General features: G+C 41.1%; 1 protein-coding gene across 1 annotated transcript; it reads left to right on the forward strand.

Annotated features, from left to right (window-relative positions):
* Positions 1-17,978: 17,978 nt before the first annotated feature.
* Positions 17,979-26,858, forward strand: tmem98 (transmembrane protein 98). Its single transcript, XM_053514929.1, has 7 exons — positions 17,979-18,094; positions 20,923-21,113; positions 21,337-21,468; positions 21,602-21,635; positions 21,749-21,864; positions 23,734-23,793; positions 24,706-26,858. Exons 2-7 carry the CDS (start codon positions 20,983-20,985, stop codon positions 24,893-24,895), a joined length of 663 nt encoding a protein of 220 aa, XP_053370904.1. The 5' UTR covers positions 17,979-18,094; positions 20,923-20,982; the 3' UTR covers positions 24,896-26,858.

Raw genomic sequence — 26,858 nt, forward strand, 5'->3', positions numbered from 1 at the left:
GTTTAAGCAGTGTGTGCACATGTCTGTGTGTGAAGAAGTAGGAGAGGCAGATGGTAAATTACGGAAACAAAATTCAATATGATGTTCTTGGTCCAAAAAAAAAAAAAAATAAATCATGTTGTGTGCGTGTGTTTTTTTCCGCTAAAAACATTTGCCTAAAAACCATCTTCTCATCAGGTTCCCACCTGGTGAGTTCCCCGCAGCAGTTCGTTTGAGCGATACGTCGTCTCAGACGTGTGAACACTACACACAGCATGACACACCGCGACCAGACACAGATCGAAAATTTCTTCTAAAAAGCTTCTTCTCTCGCTTTCTTCCTTCGCTACTCTTTTCTCCATCCATCTGTTCTCGCGTCTGCTTGTCTCTTGTTTTCTCTACACTTAACCTCCTGCGTGTGTCTCTCTGTGTTCTTCGGATCTGTTGGGATCTGATGCGGCACGGGTTTTAACAGCGAAAGAGATGCCTCGGGACTCTCGGCTCTGCGGGTAAACAAAACACAAAACATGCAGCAAATCAACAAAATGTAGCGAGCATGTAAGGACATGAAAGCACGGCCCGGCTGGCATCAGAGGAGTGCGTCAGAGCTGTGCTAATTTGTTGGCCGTGTCAGATGGCCATGACCTTTTTAAGCCCAGTTTTTTAAGCATGCTGGTCATATAACACAGTCCTTTTTTTTCTGGTTTTGTTAACTCCAGGATAGAGCAACAAAACGTCTAGTCAAGTAATAAATGGTTAGAACTGCCATAGAATAAGTCAAAATAGGAACTAGGATTCATTCATTCATTCATTCATTCTCTTTATTGCTTACTCTGTTCAGGATAACGATGGGCCTGGAGCCTATCCCAGGGGACTCAGGGCACAAGACAGGGTACATCCTGGACGGGGTACCAGGCCATCTCAGGGCACACGAGCATACAGGCATTTTTGAAATGCCAAATATCCTACCTTGCCTGCCTTTAAACCATAAGAGGAAACCAGAGTTCCTAAAGGAAACCCACCAAGCAGGGAGAGAACATGCAAACTCCATGCACACAGACCCGAATCAAACCCTCGAAGTGCGAGCCCACAGTGGTAACCATTATACCAGGAATTGGGATGTCACACAGTAAAAGGTGTTGCTTCTGTATAAATGGCTAAAAATGTGTCCCTAAGGACTATGACTTTGCATAAAAGCACATCTACAAGTCTTGTATTAAAAAAAACTTGCCTAAGGTGGCTTTGTGGGTAGCACTGCCGCCTTGTACTGTACCTCTAGGGTCCAGGTTCGATTCCCATTTTGGGTCTGTGTGCATGGTCCCAAATTGGCCATAGTGTGAGAATGAGCATAGGAGGGTGTGTGTGCCCTGTGATGGATTGGCACTCCGTCCAGGATGTACCCCGTTAAGTCCCCTTGGGATAGGCTCCAGTTCTTCATGACCTTGTATACAGGATAAAGCGATATAGACGATGAGTGAGTGAGTAATTGAGATCTGCTTGGGTTTGCACTTAAGTCTTCACTCACAAAGATATCCTCAAAAATCCTACACACACACCTTAGTAGAGGTATTCCCACATGTAGAACAAGGTGTTTCATTTCCAATTTGCAAGCAGTGTCCTGTAGAGAACCTGAGAAGGACAGGATTGTCAAAGTGGAAAAAAAAGACAAATTGAAAGAAAGTCAGAGACAGAATTGACAATATTCCAGTCATGTGTAGTTTCGATGCGCACATTTTTAAAACCACTCGGGAGCAAAAAAAAAAAAAGAAAGAGCAGCTTTTCTCCACAATAATCTTGCAATCATCCATCTGGTCGATGGCATTTTAGACTTCGCCAGGTCCTCATATAACACACGGAGACGTAGAGCTTTTTCTTTAGTTCTTTCTGCACAGCTTCCCAAATTGCCTTCGTGTCTCAGTGGGCTCTAATCACACCATCCGTCGCTGTATTTAAATATAGCTAATCCTCCGGAAAAATCGGGCAAATATACGTGTAACAGCTATAAGGTGAAGCATATTCTTTTTTTTGTCCTGATGGTGTGAACTTTACATAGATGTCAGTGTATAATCCCAGTTAGTTAAACACATGTGTACACTCTTCGATATCCCTGAGAAAATATGTTAATGTTAATAAGGGTTACATGTCGAAGAACTGTTATACTCCTAATAACACATTAATCAATTCATCTTTCGTAATCACTTTATCCTGGTCAGGATCTTAGGGCATCATTCTATTAAAGTGCGCCATGCACACAGCCAGATGCAAATACAAGCTGAGAAATGCCTTTACAGCTCTTAGAGAGAGTAGTCTAAGCTTGAACCAGGAACCAGGAACCTGTGACTACAGTGCCAATTCTTTAAAGAACTACTAAAAAGCTTTTATTGTCCTGCAAGCCTGGGTGGTTTGGTTGATCTGATTCCAAAAGGTGGTTCGAGCGCAAAAAGGTTTTTATTTTATAAAATAAAAAAAATAAAGGGTGAGCATAAACTCCTTACCTAATTAGTGAGCTATCGCCTATAATGATCCTCGGGGTTTGTCAATTGGGTTGCTGAGGGCATTACTTAAGCGGTGTGTGCGATGCCCACGCTAAAGGCGGAAGAGCGGCGTGCAAGCGGGGCAATAGACACGAGGCGAGGTATGAAAGCGGCATGCGAGCGGGGCAATAAAATGCGCTCAAGGGACTTGAGGCGAGTACGGCTTTGATCGCCACTGCAAGGACAACCGGGGCACTGCCCACCAGATCTGCACGTGCACATTCTTTCCTTCCTTTTCTTTCCATCCTTCCTCCTTTAACCCTTTCCTTCCCAATTTTACTTAAATTAAATTACCCTTTTTTTCCCGTAAGACGTCGCCTCGCGTCCATGCTTTATGGTGCCGTTACACCTGCATATAAGGTGCAGAATATCTCCCTCTAACCCTGAAACATCTCCAATAGTAAAATATGTGTGTACACTGCAATAACACACAATAACGCCCAAAAATATAAAGGAAATCATTAAAATACAGTGTAAAAAGTACCAAAAAAATTATCCTAATGATCCAGATCTACTCCAAAGTTATAACAGATATATTGCAAGAATATTTAATATCACAACTGAGAGGATTTAAAACCAGTTCTGTGAATATGTGATGTGATGCGACATGCATGCAAGTTATCAAAAATATCTACAGCACCAGAAGTAGTGAAGCAAGTTGGTTTCACCAAAATGTTTTTGGGAGAAAAAATTGTACCAGCTCAGTTTTGTAATAAAACTGCAGAACAATACACTGGCTAAATTTTTCTTTTTGGAAAACTTAAAATATTAAAGCAACCTGAGATAATAGATTTTGCAACCTGAGTTCAAAGTCATTTACATACCTTAGTGCTGAGATTCAAACTTATGATCTCAGATAATAAAGTGAATGCTTTTCTGTCGCACCCGTTTTTTGGGGTCTTACTCTGACCATACGTAATTTAGTTCTCAGCTCTAGCACCATTTCCAACTAAAAAGACTTGTTTCGACGTGAGTGGATCCCACTACAGGTTATTTTGCTGATTTAATTCATTATTATAAGTTTGAGTCTTTTATTAAACATTTTTCTGTCTCTGTAACTTTAAAACTTTCAAGATCCCAACCATTATGTATTGGTACTTTTTTTTTTTTTTTTACTGTGTATATGTACTTTAGGTACATGATCGCTCTGTTTTCTCCACACTTTGGTCACCTGCCAAATCCCACACACCAGCCAGCTCTCCTATATGTTTATTATACAACAGCTACCATTCGAGGAAGGTGAAAGTGAGCACATGCTTGCTCCAACATATTCCAAGGGATTTTTGGGACTATATTTAAATTTAAATGTCTTGTACCTAACATCCCAAACACTTTGCCTCCATCTCGACTAGGTGATTTTTTTTTTCAGCTCAGAGCCATCTATAATACCATTGAGAATATCATTTATAGAAGATTGCTCAGTTTACTTCTGTAGTAAACTCGGTAAGAATTTTCAGTGGGCAGCATGGTGGTGTAGTGGTTAGCACTGTCGCCTTGCACCTCCAGGGTCCAGGTTCGATTCCTGGCTGAGTTTGATTTCCGGCCAGGCTCAATTCCTGTCTCTGTGTGCATTAAGTTCTCTCATGTTCTCCCTGTGCTTGGTGGGTTTTCTCCCCGTACTCTGGTTTCCTCCCAAAGAAAAAGATATGCAGGTTAGGCTAATTGGCGTTCCCAAATTGCCCGTAGTGTGTATGTGTGTGCCCTGCGATGGATTGGCATCCTGTCCAGGGTGTATCCTGCCTCGTGCCCCAAGTCTCCTGGGATAGGCTCCTCGCGACCCTGAATACAAGATGAAGCAGAATAGAAGATGAGTGAGTGATTTTTTGGTGAATGACACATTTCAGTGGAATGGCCTTCCAGACAACATGTAGTTCTTTTAATAGTTTGAAAATCAGGCTGAAAAATCTTTATTCAAATTAAACAGTATCACTCTGAAACATTGCAGTTTGCTTGCCATGTTTTGTGTGCTGCTTTTTTTGTTTGTTTGTTTGTTTTTGTTCAATTAAATCTTTTAAATCTTGATCTGCCCAGACACTGGAAATAAGCATTATTTTAATCTATGATCCCTTGGAAATGAAATGCAAATATAAATAATCATGTGAACCCTGGCAACTGTACTGTACATTCGGATCAAAGCACTGCACTGCCATACATGAGCTCACAGATTCCAATGAGACGCTAATTTTATTGAGACTGAAAGAGAAGAGACAATATCCCATGTCTCACACCGCCACGTTGGGATTCAAACACCAAATGTCCTGTTGCTTCGTTTACGAACCTGGTGCACTTGTAATGTGAAAGCCTGATCTTTTCAACTTATTGGTAATTCTAAACCTTTTCTGGAATAATTTGTGTTCACACATGACATAAGTAAGTCACAATTTCTGGATACAATAACACATAAGCCGATTTACTAACAGGGTCTATAGAGGATTCAGATAAATGAAATATAAGTAATACTGTACACACTGTGCATCTTCTACTGTATGTACTGTGTTTATGTATTTTTTTTACATATCCCTGTAAGAACGCTGGGGTCAGAGCGCAGGGTCAGCCAGGATGCAGCACTCTTGGAGCAGATTGGGGAAAGGGCCTTGCTCCTAGGCTCAGCAGCGCTAACTCACCAGTGCTGGGGTTTGAACCCCCAACCTTATGATGAGTAATCCAGAGCCTCAACCGTTTGAGCCACCACTGACCGAATTGGGATATTTCTCTAAATCTAACATAAAGATCGGTTACATCAGTTATTGTTTGTATGATGTAGGCTACATTGATTTTGCGCCTGGAATGTGGTTTACTGAGCCTATTCATCTTAACATAGCCGTTAGCTTACACATGACATCATTCATACCATTTTCCTTTCTAAATCATCGACAGTAGTGGGCCTTAAAAGTGTGTTTGAATAAACTTAAACTTTTCTTCACATTCAGAATTAGAATCGAGGAGGACTCTCCTGAAATCACCACAAAAGTAGTAAAAATCCTGCTTCCATTTTCAACAACCTATCTTTGTGAGACAGGATTGTCTGCAGTGACAGCAACGAAAATGAAATTACAGAGCAGACTGGACATAAGGAACACACTTCAGGTGTCACTGTCCCCCATCACTCCTAGATCTCGTTACATGGAAACAAGCTCCTGGCTCACACTAATTCTGCCATATACTGTACTGTTATATTTATTCTGCACTTTTATTATGCTTTGATAAAAAAACAGGAACTAAATGTAAAACCTAGAAATCAATAGGTGATCAATTGTATTTGACATAAGTTCATAAAATGTATGTGTCGGAATTTGCCTTCAAATTTAATAAATATCTTACTGTTGTTTATATACAGTAAGTATGAAAGACTAGGTTTTATGGTTTTTAAGTACAAGAGCTTTTTATATCACAAAATATTATAAAATTATAATAAATATTATTTGAAACAATCCAAATTGTACTCATCTGTTGCCTTACAGAGCAAAAAATGTGCTTACAGTAAAAACTAGATACATTTAGAAATAGAAAGAGAAATCAAAAATAATTTAATTTAATTTAAAAATAAATAGAGGATTCAACATCCTACTTGTATGTTTATAGTAAAAACTATATAAATTTAGAAATAGAAAGAGAAATACGAATAAAATTACAGTAGGTAAATTAAAAATTAATAGAGGATTCAACATCCTGCTTACAAATAAATTTACAGTAAAAAGCTATATAAGGTTAGAAATAAAAAAAAGAAAGAAATTAAATAAATTTAAATGCATTACAAGTTTACATCCATAAATACAAAATAAATATTAATTAATTATTTAATTATATATAAATATATGTATATAATATTAATTAATTTGGAAATATTAAAAAGGATGTTTATTAAGAAGTTTTATTAATAAGAATTTATTGTTTTTTTGTAAGAATTTTCTCTTAAAAAACAAATGAAAAAAGCTAAAAAAAAATTCAGCCTTATCTATTTTACTACAATAAATTAAGTTTGTATATGTACTTAATTCTATGTAATGAGATTAACATAAACACACCAATGTTTGTCATTATTTACAACTATTTTATTACACAGTTTACTTGAATATAAATTATGCCTTTAATTTAAATACGTAAATACATGAGCCATTTTTTTAGCATTGGGGAAAAAAACAAGGAATTTTTGGTATTTTTACTCTCAAAGGAATTTCATATTTTTTGCATCACCCATCATATTCAGCTTCCTCCCTCCCTCTGCATGTGTCTTACTGAACGTGACTGTCTCTGATGAAAGAAAGAGAGAGAGAGAGAGAAAGAGAGAGAGAGTGAGAGAGATCCTGTTAGTTATATTTTTACCCTCTACTTAATCAGTGCATCACATAAGTGCATTTATGTGCTTGAAAACAAAATTCACACATACACACACATACACACACACACACACACACACTCAAACACATTATCCCTGTGGATGTATTGCACCTGGGTCCTGATGCTGTAATAGAGGCCAAAGTCCCCCCAAGCTTACCCCCCAGACACACACACACACACACACACACACACACACACAGAGGAAGAGCAAAGATCTTAAACAAACTGCTAGCATATCTAATATTTATCAGGAGATTAAACAAACAAAATGTAAATGTCATTAATTACCTTTTTATTGCTTATTAATTTTTAGAAACAAGTTGTTCACTGAAACGACAATTCCTAGAAATAAGGCAAATTTAAAAAAATAAAAAATTTCACCTTTTAACATAAAAAGTCTTTCCAGATCCAGTGGTTTACACATAACCAGGAAAAATACATTGCAACTGCAGCACTTAGCCTTTGGGGGTTTAAAGGTCCTGTTCAAAACCCCATCAGCGGCTCTCGGGCAGTCAGAGGATTTCAGCTCAAGCTCAGTCACGAGTACAGAAGCTTAAACACTGAGCTTCCACTCAGTCTGCTGAACTGCGGCAACAGACATTGTTACAGTTTTAATATTTTGGATTTACTGTATGTGTACAAAATTGATTAAATGACTAATAACTCATGCAGGCGACCACAGAGCACAGATGTGCAGTTCTTCACATCTGCCCTTTGCATTCTGTGACACACCTGAGACCCAGACCTGATTCTCATCTCAGGAGCAAAGTTCACTCTATTGTGGTTTATTTTCTTCTTATTGCATTTTTTAAAAGTGTAATAGATAGTGATATTTCTATTGACCCAAGTCACCATGTGGAGATGATATAGCCTGGGGGCTGAGTGCACATGCAGGCAGGTTTAGAATTATTGGCACCGTTCAAAAGCAGAAACGTATATATATTATATAATAAATAACACATTAATGTTTCAACGTGAATCATATGGTGGCACTGCATACTGCAGTTCTTCTTTTGTATATTATTTTTTACTACATTAAACTTTATAATCCAACTATTTCCTTATCTCAAAATTATTCACTTTCTTAAACCAATTTAGAAAACATATTTCTGAAAGTGTAAGCACTGGAGAAGACTCCTTCAACAACTGGTTATAAACATGACGGGGAAAGGTTCACCATACCAGTGATTAAACATCAGTTAACATGGATAGTCTGTAATACAAATATCGGTGTTATCTATAGAAGTAATACCACCCCCTCAAGGGGGCGCCAGTGATCACCAGAGGTGAGCAAGCTTTTGTCTGTTCTCATGCTGATGTTGGAATTAAATCTGCATATGTTAAGATCATAATCACACAGCTACAGTATAATTTAAGTTGGGGGTTGGTGGTTGCTGCAATTAGAAACTTCAAACTTTTTTAAAATGTACTAAATACATTAACATATAATCTTTAGGCTAGAAAATACATCATAAAATACTTATAATAATAAATAATTAATGCCAAAAAAATGCATGTGTCAGTGAGGTGTCACGATATCTGTAGTGGTTAGCACTGTCACCTTGCACCTCCAGGGTCGAGGGTTCGATCCCTTCCTCAGGTCTGTATGCATGGAGTTTGCATGTTCTCCTCGTGCTTGGTGGGTTTCCTCCAGGTACTCCGGTTTTCTCCCACAGTCTAAAGACATGCAGATTAGTTAACCTGACATTCCCAAATTGCACATAGTGTGTGCCCTGTAATGGACTGGTACCATGTCTAGGGTGTACCCCGCCTTATGCCCTAAGTCCTTTGGGAAACTCTCCAGGCGCCATGGGACCCTGTACACAGAATAATTGGTACTGAAGACGAATGAATGTGTCAGTGATTGTATGTTCATTTTGCTGACTTAAAGAGAGATATTAATTAATTTCTCTTAAAAACATTTTAGTTCTTTAAAAGCCAGGACAGGCTAAAATTCAATATTAAAAGTGAAAGAATTGATCAAAAAGCATCAGCATTCTTTAGGTCCTACTACGTAAGGGTTTTTTGTTTGTTTACTGTAATAGCAGTTTTTCAATCAAGTCAAATGGATGAATAGCCATTTTGTCCATTTTTATATGAGGGCTATAATGAAACTGATGTACTGTAGGTAGGTAGTTCAAATTAGAGTAACTCTTCCTCTATATAAAGGTACTACACAACATTGTCTCTATCACAAGCCATTCATTTGCACCTTAGTCGAACCTAACCTTCAAATCTCTTTTGTCACATTTGATGGTCTCCCACAGCTTGGTTTGTCTTCACTTCTGGTTTCCCCTTTCTGAAAGTTCTTCATCCATCTGTGCACACTTACTCATGGCATCTCCATAGGCATTCTGGGACACAGTGGGAGACCTGATCAGCCTGATCCAAGGCTTGGATTTTTGTAAGATTCTTTTATCATTCATTTTTAGTTTATTTTGTAACACAATACCACCATCCATGTGTGCAAATGCACCTTAATTAAATGTATATCCATTTAAAAAGAATAAACCCACTTAATATTTATACCTTGTTGTCTTTACACTCCGTATGCTTTATCTTCAGCCTTCACTGAATGCATATTTAAGGTGGCTATAATGTAGAGTTTAGACTGGATTTAAATCTTTAAGCTAAATGATCCTTAAAATGTTCTTTTAAAAAGATTTTGTTTTGTTACAGTAAAAAGCTTTAAAACCATACTAAAGAATCAGCACCGGACGCCTACAACTGATGGCTCATTTTGGTAATTATGCACAAATTTGTCTGGTGTGTCCAATAAGAAAATCAATTTATGGCACTGATCTACAGCTTGCACATCTCAGAGCTGGTCAATTCTTATTTTTATTTTTTTTAAATAATAAGGAATAATTGCTGGCTCAATCCTGACCCCTGGTGGTTGAAGATGTGTCTGCAAGCGACGGTGAGGTTATGATAGGCCATGTGTGTCACATCTAAAAAAAATAAATAAATAAAAAAACCTGACTTTAAAAATGAATTTTAAAAAAGTCTACAGGTACTTTTATTATTATTTTTTTTATGTCTCAAGGGACTATTTATTTGCAGATGACATGAAGTACTCCTAAGCATGTTAACCATAAACTGGAGAGTGGTGAGGCCTGGGGACCTCCTACTAACCTGGGGCCCCAAGCAGTTGCCTGCATCAAGACCAAGAACCCCCTTACCAAGAACCCCCCCCCCAATACACACCCAATATCCAATACAATAACACATCATGAAAATTAATATATTCAATTATTAATTTGTACATATTTGCTTGTTAACTTCCATTGCAGGCAACATGCTGTAGCTACTGTAGAAGGTATTATATTTAGGTATAAATGTAGATAATGTTTCGAAATTTCAATTAAGTGGAGGTATGCAACTAAAAAAAAAGTTTTAAAAAAGAAAAATGTTGCTACATTTGAATGAACTTAAAACTATGTAAAGTAAATGGTTTCAACTGACTAGGTCACAGCAGAAAAAAAAACTGGAATGGTTATATTGTAGCGTTTTCACGCCCGAAAGGAGGGTGGAGAGGCGAGTAATTAAATTGCTGCCCAATGCAAATGGCTGGGAGTATTTTATTGTACTCACACAGGGTAACCAGCAGCATAACAACACACACACCACATCACACATATCCTGGCCGAAGCCACTAAACCAAACACCTTTTCCCAACAGGGTGAACACATAACAGCCCCTCCCGCAAAGCATGATGGTCCCCAAGCGAAACCCCGCCCCCCGTCACACTGCCCCCACCCGAGCTGTGACCGTCCCCGGTCACCATGGCTCAGTCCAACAGACGTGACGGTGGTCGGCGCCGGCGTTGGGAACGCCGGAGTCTGGTTGCGGAGGAAGAGGGCCCGTCGCCCTCCTCCTGAGGCGGACTGGCCTCCACAGCATCCGACGATGCTCTGGCGTGGGGCTGATAAGGAGCCAGACGATCCCGGTGGAGCACGACCAGTCGCGACCGCCCCGCCAACCGCACCCGGTAGACCACATCAGAGAGCTGTGCGACGACCGTGCAGGGGCCCACCCAGTGCGACATAAGCTTAGGTGAGAGCCCCCTTTTCCTTCCGGGGGAATACACCCAAACTTGCTCCCCAGCAGCAAAGTCTCGCCCCCGGCTGTGCGTATCGTACACACGGCGCTGCTTAACCCCGGCGTCCGCCAAGTGTCTACGCGCCAATTCGTGGACACGGAACAGTTTGTCTTTTAATGAACAGAAATACTCCACACCTGGTTTCGTGGGTAAATCCACTTGTGGAGGGGACCCAAACACTAGATCCACAGGCGTGCGCAACTCGCGACCGAACATCAACGCAGCTGGCGTCAGCTGCGAGGACTCCTGCACCGCCGTACGATACGCCCAAAGCACGAGAGGCAAATGCTCGTCCCAATCTTTTTGTCGGTCGCTGGTAAGCACGGCGAGTTGGGTGGTGAGTGTTCGGTTGAACCGTTCCACGAGGCCGTCACTTTGTGGATGCAAGGGCGTGGTGCGGGTCTTTTTTACTCCGAGGCGCTCGCACACCGCCGCAAACACCTCCGCCTCGAAGTTACGCCCCTGATCGCTGTGCAACTGCTCCGGGACGCCGAATCGGCTGAACACCTCATCCACCAGCACTCGAGCCGTGGTGGAAGCGCTCTGATCTGGAACAGCGAACGCCTCTGGCCACTTCGTAAAATAATCCATGGCCACCAGCACATAACGATTCCCGCGATCAGAGACGGGAAATGGCCCCAGAATGTCCACGCCCATACGTTCCATGGGCGCCCCCACCCGAAAGTCTTGCAAGGGTGCTCGTGAGCGCTGGGAAGGGCCCTTCTTTGCCGTGCAGACATCGCATCTGTGAACAAAAAGTTCGCTGTCAGTATGACAACCCGGCCAGTAGAACCGAGCACGCAACCGCCGCAGTGTCTTAGTTACCCCAAAGTGTCCCGAACCTGCGTGCCCATGAACCATCCCCAGCACACATGCCCGCAAAGTCCGCGGCACCAGCAGCTGAAAAGATTCGCCAGCGCCACACGGCCGTTCCCACCGGCGGTAGAGTAAGCCCCCCCGCAACGCTAGTCGGTGAAACTGCGAGTGGAGAGCTTTTTCTTCTGGTCCCAGGTGGGCAATGGCGGCATAATCCGGTCTCTGGCCCGCGTTAACCCAATCTACTACCCGCTGCAGCGCCGGGTCCTTCTCCTGTTCGACCACTAGCTGCTCGCAGTCCATCTGTGGCACAGGCGAAACGACCACCGGCGATGGTTTAGGTGCCGCAGTGACTCGGCTGCACGCCGGCTCGGACGGCCGATTACCGACGGGGGCTTCGGAAGACTGTGCAGGGAGAATGTTCTGGTTCACGGGGGTCGGGGTGTGTTCGCTGTCGTGACCACCCACACGCTCTTCAACCCGCTCGCAGTGTCGACAACGCTCTTTGCTGCACGGCCGGCGGGATAACGCATCGGCGTTAGCATGCAATTTTCCCGCTCGGTGCCGAACGGTGAAGTGATAGTCCTGCAACCGCTCGAGCCAACGCGCTAACTGGCCCTCGGGCTCTTTAAAACTAAGCAGCCACACTAGCGAAGCGTGATCGGTCCGCAGCAAGAAGGATTGCCCGTATAAATACGGCCTAAAATGCTTAAAGGCCGCGACGACCGCTAGCAGCTCGCGCCGCGTGACGCAGTAATTCTTCTCCGGGCCAGACAACGCGCGGCTGAAGTAAGCGACAACACGCTCTTTGCCCCCGGCAACCTGAGACAGGACGGCCCCCAGCCCTACATCGCTCGCGTCCGTGTCGAGAATAAACGTACGAGCTATATCAGGATACTCGAGAACGGGCGACGTAACCAGAGCTTCCCGTAACCGAGTAAACGCACGCGCGTGCTCCCTGTCCCAGCGAAACGGCTGGTTCTTTCTCGTGAGCGGGTGCAGCGGGCTGGCGATCGTAGCGAAATCCCTCACGAACCGGCGATAGTACGACGCTAACCCGAGAAAAGTGCGCAGCTGCGACACATTCGACGGCTCAGGCCAATTCTGTACCGCGGCAATTTTGGCTGGATCGGTGGCAATCCCTCGAGCGCTAATGACGTGTCCCAGAAAAACAGTTTCTTGCCGCAACAACTGGCACTTTTTGGGATTGAGCCGCAAATTCGCCCGCCGGATAGCTAGAAACACCTCCCGTAGGTTAGCTAGCGCGACCGCAAAATCCTTGCCGTGCACCAATAAATCGTCTAAGTAGACGACACAACGGTTGCGAGGGATCTCTGCCAATACTCTCTCCATCAACCGTTCGAACGTAGCGGGAGCGTTGCAGAGGCCGAACGGCATGCGCCGAAATTGCCATAGCCCTTGTCCGATAGAAAACGCGGTTTTGGGTCGTGCTTCCGGGGCGAGCTCTACTTGCCAGTACCCGCTACGCAGATCCAACGAGCTAAACCACGCCGAGCCCGCAACGTGTTCCAACGCATCATCTATTCGCGGCAACGGATAAGAATCTTTACGCGTCACCTCGTTCAACCGCCGATAGTCCACACAAAACCGCCACGATTCGTCCTTCTTACGCACAAGTACAACGGGTGAAGACCACGGTCCGGATGCTGGCTCTATGACGCCCGAGTCGGCCATCTCACGCAGCTGCTGCTCGGCTATAGCTCGTTTAGCTAACGGGAGGCGTCTCGGATGTAACCGAACAGGAGCGGCGTTACCTGTATCGATGTTGTGCTGCACCAAATTGGTATGCGTGCACTCGCGCTCATCCACTGCGAAAATATCTGCGAACTCGTGCAAAAGGGACTTCACAGCGTCGGTCTGCGTCTGATTTAGCCCCACACTGCTACGCTGCATCAGCTCGGCCATTATTCTCGCTCGGACAGCTACCGGATGTTTACACGGCGCGTCCACCGGAAGTTCCGCCCCCCTGGTGCGTGCTACTAACCCGTCCGGCTGCGCTTTGGGCACTAGCAACCTAGCTAAACCGAAACTACCCCGCAGAGTCCCGTCCGCGAGATTCAGTACCGCACCCCACCTTTCCAAAATGTCTAATCCCAAGATACAATCATCCTCGATATCCGCCACAAAGAATGGGTGAAAAAGAATGATTGTACCTACTTGTATTCGCACTGTGCGACAGGCCCGTATCCTCAGATAACTCCCCGACACGGTGCGAATGTTCACGGCCGGGTCCGGCAGCACACGACCGCGCTCTCCACGCTCCAACAATCCCCCGCGCAGCAGCGAAACTGTAGAGCCGGTGTCCACGAGCGCCCGCAGCGAAACGTTGTCCAGGCCGCAGTCCACATAGACCCCCGCGCGATTTCCGACACGTCCCGACCGGAAGTTAAATCCGGCAGTTGGGGAAACAAAGATGGCTGTGGGAGGCGGTTTCCCCTCGGCGCCCCCCGAAGCTAGTTTAACGGCTGCTGGGGTACGCTGTCCTCCGGCCGGAGAACGTTGCAGCGGTGGTCTGGCGGTCCCTGGCCTCGGCGTCGTCGCGGAAACTCGGAGGCTGGGTCGAGGCCCAGCCGTGACGGGTAGCCCTGTCCCCGGCTAGGTTCACCTACCCAGCGGCCGCGAGCCACCGAAGATCGCTCGGCTCTCTCGCCGCGGTGTTCACCCAAGATGGGCTCGGCGCGCTCGGCCTCGCGCAGCGCCTCGGACAGAGACGCCGGTGCCGCTAACCGGAGGTGCTCGCGAAGCCGGTACGGCCGGACTCCCCGAAGGAACGCGCGACGAGCTAGCTCCTCCTGCTGGCCGTGTCCGAAATCCGGATAGCCCTGGCGCGCGAGAGATCGCAGGTCCATGGCGAACGCCCCTAGTGGCTCAGAGGCGCTCCGCACGCGGGTTGCCAACTCCTCGCCCGCGGCCTCGTTACGGTCCCCTGCGCCGAAGCGGAAACAGAGCGACTGCTGCAGCTTCACCCAATCCCCCCGCTCATCAGCCCGGAGATCTTGCAACGCCCGCAGCGCGTCACCCTCCAACGAGAGGGCCACCCGGACAGCTGTTTCCGCCGGGGACCAGCCCGCGAATTTGGCGGCTAGCTCTACCTGGGCGATGAACGCGTGGGGGTCGCCGGCGCCGTTGTAGGCCGGCAGGCGTAGCTGCAGGTCGCTTCGCTGGCGGACGGAACACGGAGCTGTAGCTTGCTCCGGCGTCGTGTCACTGGAGGAATCCTCTCCGAGGTCCAATGCCGGAACCGGGAACGCGCCGCTCCGCTCCGGTTGCCGCTCCTTGCCCGCGCTGGCTCCGTCAGGGAGGGTCTTCTTCCTTCTCAGCTGCTCCGCCACTCGGCGGCCTAGTTGGATCCTCCGGATTTCCTCCGGGGTGCGCTCTAACTCGCGACTCTCCATCCCACTTCTGACACCAATTGTAGCGTTTTCACGCCCGAAAGGAGGGTGGAGAGGCGAGTAATTAAATTGCTGCCCAATGCAAATGGCTGGGAGTATTTTATTGTACTCACACAGGGTAACCAGCAGCATAACAACACACACACCACATCACACATATCCTGGCCGAAGCCACTAAACCAAACACCTTTTCCCAACAGGGTGAACACATAACAGCCCCTCCCGCAAAGCATGATGGTCCCCAAGCGAAACCCCGCCCCCCGTCACAATATATTGTTTATATATGTTATCATACTGCACGTTTTTTTTATAGTGCTGAATTTAATTGCTTGCTATATACTGAAATGTAAATAATATGCAAACAATATGCATTCTAGTAAAGGATAAAATAAGGAAATTGGTTGAATGAATTTTTTTTTATCCCAATGTAATTAAATAAGAGTGTGAGCATTCAAATTAAATACTTAATAAATTACAAAGTGCAATGAATAATTTTCCATCTGCATCAAAAAGTAGGCGTAAGTGCAATCCCGTTATGTTTTATTACTTATTAATAAAATCCTAACATATTATTTTAATTATATATTCAATTAAGCAGGTAATATATACTGTAGTGTATAAAATTATAAGTGTAAGCATTCTTCTCAGTAGTATAATACAATTTACAATTTTAGTTTATAAACTTTTTTATTACATGCTCAGATGAACTTAAACAATAAGTTTAAAATTTAAAAGCTTAAACATTAAAATAACTATCCATATTAGTCTATCATTATTTGAATAACTTTCTTAAGCTAAGTGCACTATACATTTACAACAATAAATCCCATGGTCACTTTTTGATGCGTGCAGCAGTTAAACTGTTGTTGTTCTGACAGGTCTGGCCTCCCATATGAAACCCAGTTCTAACTCCTTTATCACCTGTCAGATAATCAGGTCAGGGTTGCCAGAGTGGGTTTTTTTAAACAGTTTTTTAAACCAAAACATTTTAGTTTTAGTAACAATCATAAATTATACTGTTAACTCAGTTATTAAACCATTGGTTGTGTAAATTTAAATAAATAGGTTCCAAAAGTGTTTGTGTTAACATGCATAATTTACATAAGGATATATTATTATTATTATTATAAGCAATGTCCACAGTTATGAATTTTACTGGAAGATTATCCATTCCCTGTTTTAAAGCATTGGTTTTGAATAAATGCAATGGTGATTTTCTACTGATTTGCTAATAAAATGCATTGCATTCCACAAATTGTCACTGGGGAGGAGGGAACCAGAGAAGCTGATTTCAGAGCCAGGCCTGGAGAGAGGACCAGGGGGGTTTAGTGGTCCATTGACATGCAGGATAATACAGTCTGAAATGTATCTGTTTGATTAAATTATAATACTTCATGAATCTATGCATGGATTGCAATGCAATTTAATAGTCTCTCTATTTCCAAGGCATCTAATCTTATCCAGAAAGAGAAGGTATTGTTTTCATTACAGTTAAACAGAACATGACCTTGATTCCGCCTCTTTAATTAGTTGATTCTGGTTTTCCAGAGACCATTAGGTCTGCCGTCTGCTTTTTTAGACTGAAAACTTGCACTATTTTCATTTTTGTTGTTTAACAACAGTTAGAATCCATTAGGTAACATTACCGCCAACTGTACTGTCTTCACAACTTCCCAAACTCTTAAAAAAGATTTTCCAGACCAGCCTTCCTTAAAATATCTAATGCTCCATTCCCTGATTTGGTGTTGTCTTGTTCTGTGTCTTAACCTCTTTGTCTGCTTTATCCACTTCCACACATTCTTTCTTCTCCACTTGTTTCTGCACTATTTTTTAAAATGGCCTGGTTGAGATAAGTGCATCCATGGGCAACGGAGTTTGTCTAAGTATGGATATTAATTATTTTAATTCATACATCGGTGCATGAGTTCGGTGCACAAAAAAAGAGAGAAATTGCAGAAAGACTGGTTACTCAAAACAGTGTTACACAGAGGCTTAAAACAAAATGACACACTTCACCTGAAAAAGTTAGATGTTAGTGGTTAATTATAAAAGTAGCAATTTATTTGTATTTAAAATATATAATACATAATAATTAAATAGAACAATTAAACATATAGTATATTAATATGTTGTGTAAGACTATTGTGCAACAATGGCAGTCCAGTGGTTAGGATGTTGGACTACTGAACAGAAGTGTATGAGTTCAAATCTCAACCAAGTTGCATGTTCAGGGCCCTCACCCATAACCCTTGACTGGTCAGTTGTATAATTGTAAGTTGCTCTGGATAAGGGCCTCTACCGGTGCTGCACAATCACTCACTCACCATCTATATCGCTTTAGGATCCCAGGGGACTTAAGCCAGAAGGCGGGCTACATCCTGGATGGTGTACCAATCGATCGCAGGGCACACACACTCACACGCTCATTCACACGCTACGGAACTACGGAAATTCGGGAAAGCCAATCAACCTAATCTGCATGTTTTTGGACTGCTGAAGGAAACCGGTGTACTTGGAGGAAACCCACCATGCATGCAGAGAACATGCAAACTCCATGCACATAGACCCAGTGGTGGGAATTAAACCCGGACCCTGGAGGTACAGTACAAAATGTCAGTAATAACCACTAACTAAGCATTATTTGCTGTTGGCCTAGAACGGTACATTATATATCCACATGACTTTCAATTTGTCAAAATAATCGCAATGTGATTTCTTTATCAAATCGTGACAGCCCCTGGCCTCTACCAACAAAAAAAAATCATAAATTTAAATATTTTGCGTGTTGTTGAGTCCAATCTGGCAACCCGTCTCATTCGTCGCGCGCCCTCATGCCGGAGCTCTCCGCGCTGTCTCCGGCCGCGCGCGCGCTCCAACCGACTGCTTTGTTCTCGCGTCAAAATGTAAAACAGGTAAGACTTCTAATTATTCACATATTAAAGTGTTATTGTACTTTATTCCTTTTTAAAGTTGTTATTTAATGTAAAATGACTACAGTCTAGACCGGGAAAATAAAAACATAACACGTTTTGAATGTAAATTTGGAATGAGGGTAAAAAAAAGTTCAGTTTGTGTTCCTTTTCAGACTTTAAAAGTGAATTAACTAAAATAAAGCTTAAATAGGATTTGAATGGAGCTTTAATTTATTTGCATATTAAATGTTACATAGCTAATATACAGTACATTGTAACATTAACTGCAGAAGTAAACAGCAAGTTTCTGGCCTAAAGATAACAGCTTTTATCCGAGATTAAGGCTGTGTCCTAAACTACATCCTAACATAGTGAATAGTGTGTCACAAAAAAGTGCAAGTCATAATGCATACATTATACAGTCTCAGCATTGCATTGATTTAAGATTTCCTAAACAGAGACCAAAACTTTCTAATTTTGCATTTACACTGAAGTTTACTGCAATCTGGCATACATAAGATAATGTATGTTATTAATACGCTATACTTTGAAATCATACAGCACAATTTAAGGTTAAAAAATATTATTAGAAAACTTTATGCTTTCTGACTTTTTAAAGTCTTCAGGACAAAGGATTTTTCTTGCTAACCTGACAAGTATTTATTACTGTATTTATTTTCCTATATATTTAACAAGACATTGGTATGATACCCAGGATTGGCATTATTTTTTTAAATAATGATAATTGTTTTAAATATTAGAACTTGATCTTCTCTTATAACAAATTGGAACGTTATTCAATCAAAAATGTATTTTTTTTTGTTTTTGAGAATTTATACATGACTTGATATTTTTTTTATTGTGTCTATAATTTTATTTATACTTTATATTTCAAACGCTTAGTAGATTTAAAAGAAATATACAGTATATCTGATGGTTATCAATATTAGCCGATATTGAAAGGTTTTGGTATTTTTTTTTTTTTTTAAAAAGTGGTGTTTTGTAATCATACGTGATAAAGGGAGTAATCTTCTTTTACAGACACTTAACAACATTAAACCTAACTTCTGTTTAAACTGATAAATAAAATAAAAAAAATTACAATGTGGCATTTTTAATAAATTAGAATTGCTGGAATTTTTTTTTTTTTTTTTTTTTTAGAAAACTAATAAACTTTGTGATGGTAACAGTAACTTTGCTTAGTGTTGAGGTGCATCACACCACACCCATCTGTGATTATTTTCCCATGATAGTGCTGAGACATTATAGGACAAACGAATTCCTGAACAAAAAGAATGGTTTAGAAAATTGTACTTAATATTTTTAACTTTATTTATACAGAATATCTTTGACTTAATCTAATAATAGTGGCTGAATAGATAGATAGATAGATAGATAGATAGATAGATAGATAGATAGATAAAAGTTTTTCAGTGTAATAATTTCCCCTAAATTTACAGACTACATCTTAACACAATGGTGGTTCTGTGCAACGTCTTATGTTCCAAATCATTTGTGGTAATGAAAAAAAGATTAAGAAGAATTAATTATTATCTGTATTCAGAATGATGCATAGTTCTGTAGTTTTCAAAATGTGTCATATGAGAAAGTGAATAATATTAATTAATAATATTTGAAGGAGTAATTTAGTTATTAATAAAGGAAAAAATAATAATTAGGCTTAAAAACTGATGATTAAACCCTTAGCACAGCAAAATTGAGGAGATATTTTTGCACATAATGTAAAATTTGCAGGTTTGTATTTATAATATAATAACTAATGTGCATGGTGTGAGGCTGGAATATATTTCACTTTTTCTGATCTTATAAAACTAAGAGTAAAATGCTTGAAATCTCTACACACATAGTGTTATATACGGTAAATATTAAATACATTCAGAAGTATAATGGGCAAAAAAAAAAAGAATGATCACCTGAACCACAGAAGAGTACTGACAGTGTTCAAGTCTGTACACACACCCAAGTTAATATGGGAGAAGTTAATGATCAACTTATACCTGGGTAAAGGTTCGATAGGTGTGGTCCTAGTAAACACATACTGTACAGGACTGTAAGGGGATGTGACAATAACTCCCGTTGGTGAATGATTGTGTGTAGAGTTCTCAAAGACTGATGCGCCTCTTTTGCGCCTCAAACTGATGCTAACCTATTAGTTGATTTTCAAGGATCAAGCATTTAATTTCTGCAGGAATAACTATGGTGGCTTCTGAACCACCTGAGGCCAGGATCGTCATTTACGGATGTACAGCCTGCTTTAAAACATTTGCAGCATTAAAATGTATCACTGCAGTTAAGAGTCTCATCAGCATACTGTGCTTGAAGTCTTTTGTAAATGTCAGTCAGTTTTATGCCTTCTTCACAAGTCCCGGTTTGACTTGAATACCTCTCAGATGCGTTTTTGTCTTTTAAGTTTTTCCTATCTTTGAAGGTATTTTTGCACATTGAAGAATGCACTCAAGAAATCCCACAGTTGTGACTGTTGCACAAAGGGCTTTTTTCATTAAAGGTTTAAGTGCAGACTTTGTTTATTTTTAAACTTTTTGCACTTAAAGGACAACTCTGACATTTAACTACTTGTTCAGGGGCTTCTTCGAGGAATTGAGTTCCAATGTAGCAAAACTATATTAGTCAACCTTTATAAAACAGACAGGAGAAAATAAGTATATTGAATTCTAAATCTGAACAAATAAATGGTTAAAGTTGTTTTTCCTTTGCAAGTTCTTTTAAATTTTGGACAACAGTTTATACATTACCGAAAACTTTAGCATACTTTTTACACCAAATTTTTCAAACCTTTGTTTCCTCAGATGAACCCCATATATCTGAGTAACGCCTTGGATCACGCCCCTTGCTTCTGACACATCACGATGGAGACGGTGGTTATTGTGGCCATCGGAGTGTTGGCTATCATTTTCCTGGCATCGTTTGTGGCGCTGGTAGTCGTGTGTCGCCAACGTTATTGCCATCGACCCAACCTCCTGCATCACTTCGAGTCCAAGTAAAAATCCACTATAAATCATTTTTACTTCCAAAGCTTTAATATTCACGAGAAATTACTTACCTGAGTATCTCTTCACACAGCTATCAAAGTTTCACTATTTCATTCAACATTCAAGATTTTACTATGCTATATTTTGCACTTGTCCGGCTTAAGTACCCAGTCGTTGAAGCTGTTGTGTCACTTTCATTTCTCAAGCTTAATTATAAACTTCCCATCTCAGACCCACAGTGGATCTGATTGGAGCGATGGAGACTCAGAGCGAGCCGTCCGAGTTGGAGCTGGACGACGTGGTCATCACCAACCCGCATATCGAAGCCATCCTGGAGAACGAGGAGTGGATCGAAGATGCCTCGTATGGCCTCTTCACCATGTCCTTCTCTGTAGTCATAATGATAATTATACACAAGATCAGCATAATATCACACTTATCAGCCTTCTACTCATCATACCTTTGATTGTCTCTGTCTGTCTTTCTCTATCCCCAGCGGTCTAGTGTCTCATTGTATCTCCATCCTGAAGGTAATTTATGTGCTCCTCCGTGTCTGAAGTCTGCAGTAATCACATGTAGTTATCATACTTTGGAGCTGCTCTTTGCTGATTGGTTCATTCAAATATTGATTGCCTTTATACAGATATGCCACACACTGACAGAGAAACTTGTTGCCATGACGATGGGCTCTGGAGCAAAGGTAAAAGCCCCTGCCAGCCTTAGTGACATCATCAGCGTGGCCAAACGCATCAGCCCCAGGTACATAAGGAAATGGATAACGAAACAAAACACCTCCAGTTATGTTCAGATGTATTGGGTAATTGAATAATATTTAGTTAATTTTTCTTTACAACATGGATAAGGAATAGTTTAATATGTTATATTGTAATATGTTATACTTGTTCCCGAGTTGTAGTCAATCATCCCAAAAAAGTTGGTGCTAACAAGTTAGTATGTCTCATCCAGTAATACATGGCCATATCTTTATATGTTTAACTTCAAATGCTGTAAACCTCATGTTTAAATAAACACTTTGGTAACATCAATTCTGCCCTCAGACTTTTTTGAGGAGGATCTTGAGGGTGCAGTGTACATTCTAGTTGGCAAAAAAAAAAAAAAACTGTCAATTAATTGTGTTAACTATGTAAACTGGATGTGGTTTACCGTAGATATTTACAGCAAGTGGCCATGTATTTATGGAATCAGATTTTGGTGTAAAGAACTTTCAGTACTCTTAGGAAACACTCTGTTGCTTTGTAACACAGGTTTATGACATTGGGAAGTCTTAAGGTCAAAAGAGTTTGTCTTCTGGTTTCTCAGTAACAGGAAATGTTTGTCTTTTTTATTAAGATTAAATGAAATAATGTTAACATTAATGATATTAACTTAGAAAGATTTTAAAATAATCAATAAAAAATATATACCAGATTTACTGTAAACTGCCTGGCCTTTCAAAAGGAGTCAAATTAATGGGCCCTATCAAGCAAAAGAAAAGGCGTTACTTGAACTGGAAGTCCTTATTAAAGTTCATTTTTAAAAGGTAAGGGAATTTCGAAAAACCTGGAGGATAGTGCTGAACCATCAACTTGTGTGATCGGAAAGAAATCACAAATGGAGATCACCTAAACAATTGGTGGAGTTAATATAAATAAATATAACTTCACCAAGTCAACAGTAAAAACATTGCTGTGTTTAATAGTGAAATTAAAATGCAATAAGCACTGAGAAGATTGGGGTAGAGCTGTGTAACCATAAGAAAACCATTTGTTAGTGAGACAAATCTTCGATGCGCCAGGGAGCATGTAGATTGGACTTTGGAGCAATGGCAAAAGTTCATGTTCGGCCTGTTAAGTCCAGATTGACCCTATTGCAGAGCGAAGGGTGCAACAGGGTAAGAAGGAAAGCGCATGGAGCAATGCACCCATCATGCATAGTGCCCACTGTACAAGCTTCTGGCTTAATTAATGGCATTGCCATTTTCAAGGACTCAGTTTCACAAGGATTGTCAAAGAGTGATTCTGAAAGAAGAATCAGACAGGTCATTTATATTAGTCATGTGGACAGTCGATCTGACTGTTTTCTCCCATCAGAATACTTCAGATGTTTGCCCCACATGAGGGTAACATTAGGTAATATGGTAAGTTTTATGAGTAATATGGTAAGAGAAAAATGTTGCTTCCGTTAGTAAACTATGTGAGAACAACTCTCTCCCATCTATATTTACTTTCACCCTCTGGGTCTCTGGCTGAGAAGGGACACTGATTGGCTCCCAAGTTAAGCCAATCATAGATGAGACTAAATTCTTATAACCATTCATTACACATAAGGTTTAAAGTTATATTCTGATTAAACACTTTAAGCATGTAAACACATCTAATCAGATCAGCGTCCATATAAACAGTTAAGCTGGAATCTCTAATCAGATAATAGAAGTTAAACAATATTTACATTGATCAACTGTAAAATTTTTATTCTGCTCAATGATTTGTTGGTTACCATAGTCATGTTACAGGTGTTTATGCTTGTTTACTTACTTGTAGAGTGAACTTTAGAGGACTATATACTGAAAGTGGGAGCACTTTTTTACACTGTGGAGAATACGATATCTTAATATTCCTGATTTCACAGGGTAGATGATGTGGTCCGGTCGATGTATCCTCCACTGGACCCGATCCTCCTGGATGCCAGGTAACTGTATTTCTTTTATTTTAGCTTTTAAGTCATCTTAAAGGTTTGAATTGCCTTAAGGCTTAATAAAAAGTAATAAGCCATTCAACATGAACACGGCGCAGTGGTAAAGCGCTCGCCCCATCATCCGGAGATCGCTGGTTCAATTCCTGGGTAATGCTGTAACCTCTCGCAACTGGAGGTCTAGAGAGAGCTGATTGGCCAAGCCCTCTCAGAGGGGAGGGATGAGAGGTACTTAGTGCTCCCACATTAATCACGGCTCTGCGCTGTCCTCCGAGTGTGTTTTTTCGCCCCCAACGGTGCGTAAGCGAGCAGTTCAAAAAGATGCGGTCGGCTGGTGTCACGTTATTCAGAGGAAGCATGTGATAGTCTTCTGCCCTCCCAACTGAGTGGTAGTAATAGCCTTAATGTGGAGCCCCCTAGTGGCAGGGAGAAATTGGACACAACTAAATTAGGGAGAAACCGGGGGGAATGGGGGTTTGGGTATTTAGGCAAGTATTTACTTAACATCAGATAACTGTATTTATTAGGGATGCACCAAATGAGAGTTAAATAAATATTTTTACACTTTCTATGAGGGATGCTAGATGTGATTTTTTTTTAAATAGAAACATTTACTGTATGTTTTATTTATATAGGTTTTTACTCCCTTAATGCATCCCCTTTCCTGGTTTTACATATTACCTCCCTTGGGGATCGGTAGGATTGAAAATGGTTTTGAGAAGTTTAACTTAATTAACTTAATCAGAACTTGCTTAATTTATCCTTAGGTATTCACAGCAACAGGCGATGAGTAATAATTGAACCGGAGCATTAGGATGAACATTTCCAGTGTAATCTGGGTAAAACAAGGAGCGTTTGCATATTCACCATGCTTCCTACTCTCACAATATTTTCTTTATATCCTTCCAGGGCTACCGCATTGTTGCTGTCTGTCAGTCACTTAGTGCTGGTGACACGGAACGCCTGCCACATGTCTGGCAGCCTGGACTGGATCGACCAATCACTGCACGCAGCTGAGGATCACATGGTAGTGCTCAGAGAGGCAGCCTTGGCATCAGAACCTGAGAGACGACTACCAGAAAGAGAGCAGTCCATCTGAGTCAAAAATACACACACACAAAGACCCTAACACTTACAGCAAGAAGGGGACTGTGAAATACAATCAACACACACATACACACACAATAGCCTTTCTTGCACAAACATCTTAATCTACTTTTTTTTTATCTCCTTTTTAAATCTGTTACGTTGCTTTCAGCGATAGTTACAATCACTTTTTCACTGAGTGTTAAAACAATCAGGTGCACTTAACCTTTACTTCTCCACCTTTTTTTTATAGCATGTTAGTTTAAACCTCCTTAAATGTTCCTGTACTGTATTTTGATCTGTTATTCTTGTTGTGTTTATTATTATAGCTGGGCGGCACAATACGTGCACAAAACACATCACAATTCATGTCCCTTAGTTTAAATGTATGTATATAGTGAACAGGAAACCTATAGATTTAATATGCATGTTATGTAGCTGTGTTGTGTAACATGGGGTTGAGGTTAGAAATAAAGCACTAAAGTATATCATTATGTAGTTAGACAGTGGAGCAGAGGGAGAAAAAAAATTATGGTATAATGCAGAAACACTACCAGTGCACACACTTCATTTCTGTGGCCTGTAATCCACCATCACATGATATTTAATCTTATTTAATTCCCAAATCTCAGCACATTGCTTACACCGAGTTTAAACATTAACAAAAAGTCTTAGCCTCTGCCAGCCTGACATTGAGCACATGCTTATCAGAGAGTTGATGTTAAAGTGGCCATGCGTGGGTCTTAAGCTTTTTGTATCCCATTGTATAGAAAGCATGACACAATGTCTTTTGTAACTGTTCTTCTTTTAATTTTATAATGCATAATTTCTTGAAAAGCAGTAAACATTTTTTTGATAAAGCATCCTGCAATTGTCAAATTCAGGTACAATCAAAAGGTTCCTAGAAAGCACAGGTCTGTCTTTTGTAAATCAACTGCAGGTAGTGCGCTACAGTAGCGGCAGCCACAGCGCAAACATGCTGATCGTTTGGAAATCATGATCCATACAGTACAGTACCATCTGTTTGTTACAGATGGTTGCAGTGTGTGGGTGTGTCTCTGTGCTTCTTCCTCATTTGAAATCTGTCAGTCGATCTTAGCTTAATCAACAAAATGGACCAAAAAAAAAAAGTGAAAAATCCTACACTGCTGAAAACAAACTCTAAACCCTTGCTGCATGATTTATCTCTGAGTGTCTGAGACACGAGTGCATTTCTCTATATTTGTTGATGATGTTGGACATTGAGAGTTTCAGTCAAGCCTTTTGACATGCTTACCTGTTTTCAAATAAAAATTAACATTGACAGGGGTCTGTTGTAGAGTGGTACCTCGCCATACGAATTTAATCAGTTTTGGAGGATAAAATTTGAATTAAGAAATCCCATAGGAAATAATGGAAATGCAGATAATCCGTTCCAGCCACCCAAAAATATTACCAATATGACTAATTTTTAACACTATACTATATACTATAAACATATTTTGACATATAAAAACATTCTAAGATTAATTTAAAAAAGACATAGATGAAGTAAAATACGAAATAAATAAATAATAAACCCTCACTAAACCTTAATTAATGATTCCTTCCGGAAACGGAAAGTGGCTCCCTTTTCTTCTTGCTACCACCCTTGCTAACATTATTGGGACCCATGGTGCTACGTCTTCACTACCTTTTGCACAAAATGCAAAAAAAACCCACAAAAAAAAAAACAAATAAACCAAAAAAAAACAAGTAAACTTGCTTTCCACTAATAAAAACAAATTTTTTAACGGCTCCTGGACATACACGCAACTTAGCCAGCGTTCACTTCAGCTCTGTTCGTTCGCTCATATGCCGAAAATGCTTCGTATGCTGACGCATTTCATTTCTTAAGGCAAAAATACATGAGGTGGGGCTTTCATTTGTCGAGGTACCACTGTACTGTATGTGTGATGACAAGAAATAAGAATTCTCACTTTTCCTTGGCCTAAAAA

Source organism: Clarias gariepinus, chromosome 16 (assembly GCF_024256425.1).
Source record: "Clarias gariepinus isolate MV-2021 ecotype Netherlands chromosome 16, CGAR_prim_01v2, whole genome shotgun sequence".
Lineage (NCBI taxonomy): Eukaryota > Metazoa > Chordata > Actinopteri > Siluriformes > Clariidae > Clarias > Clarias gariepinus.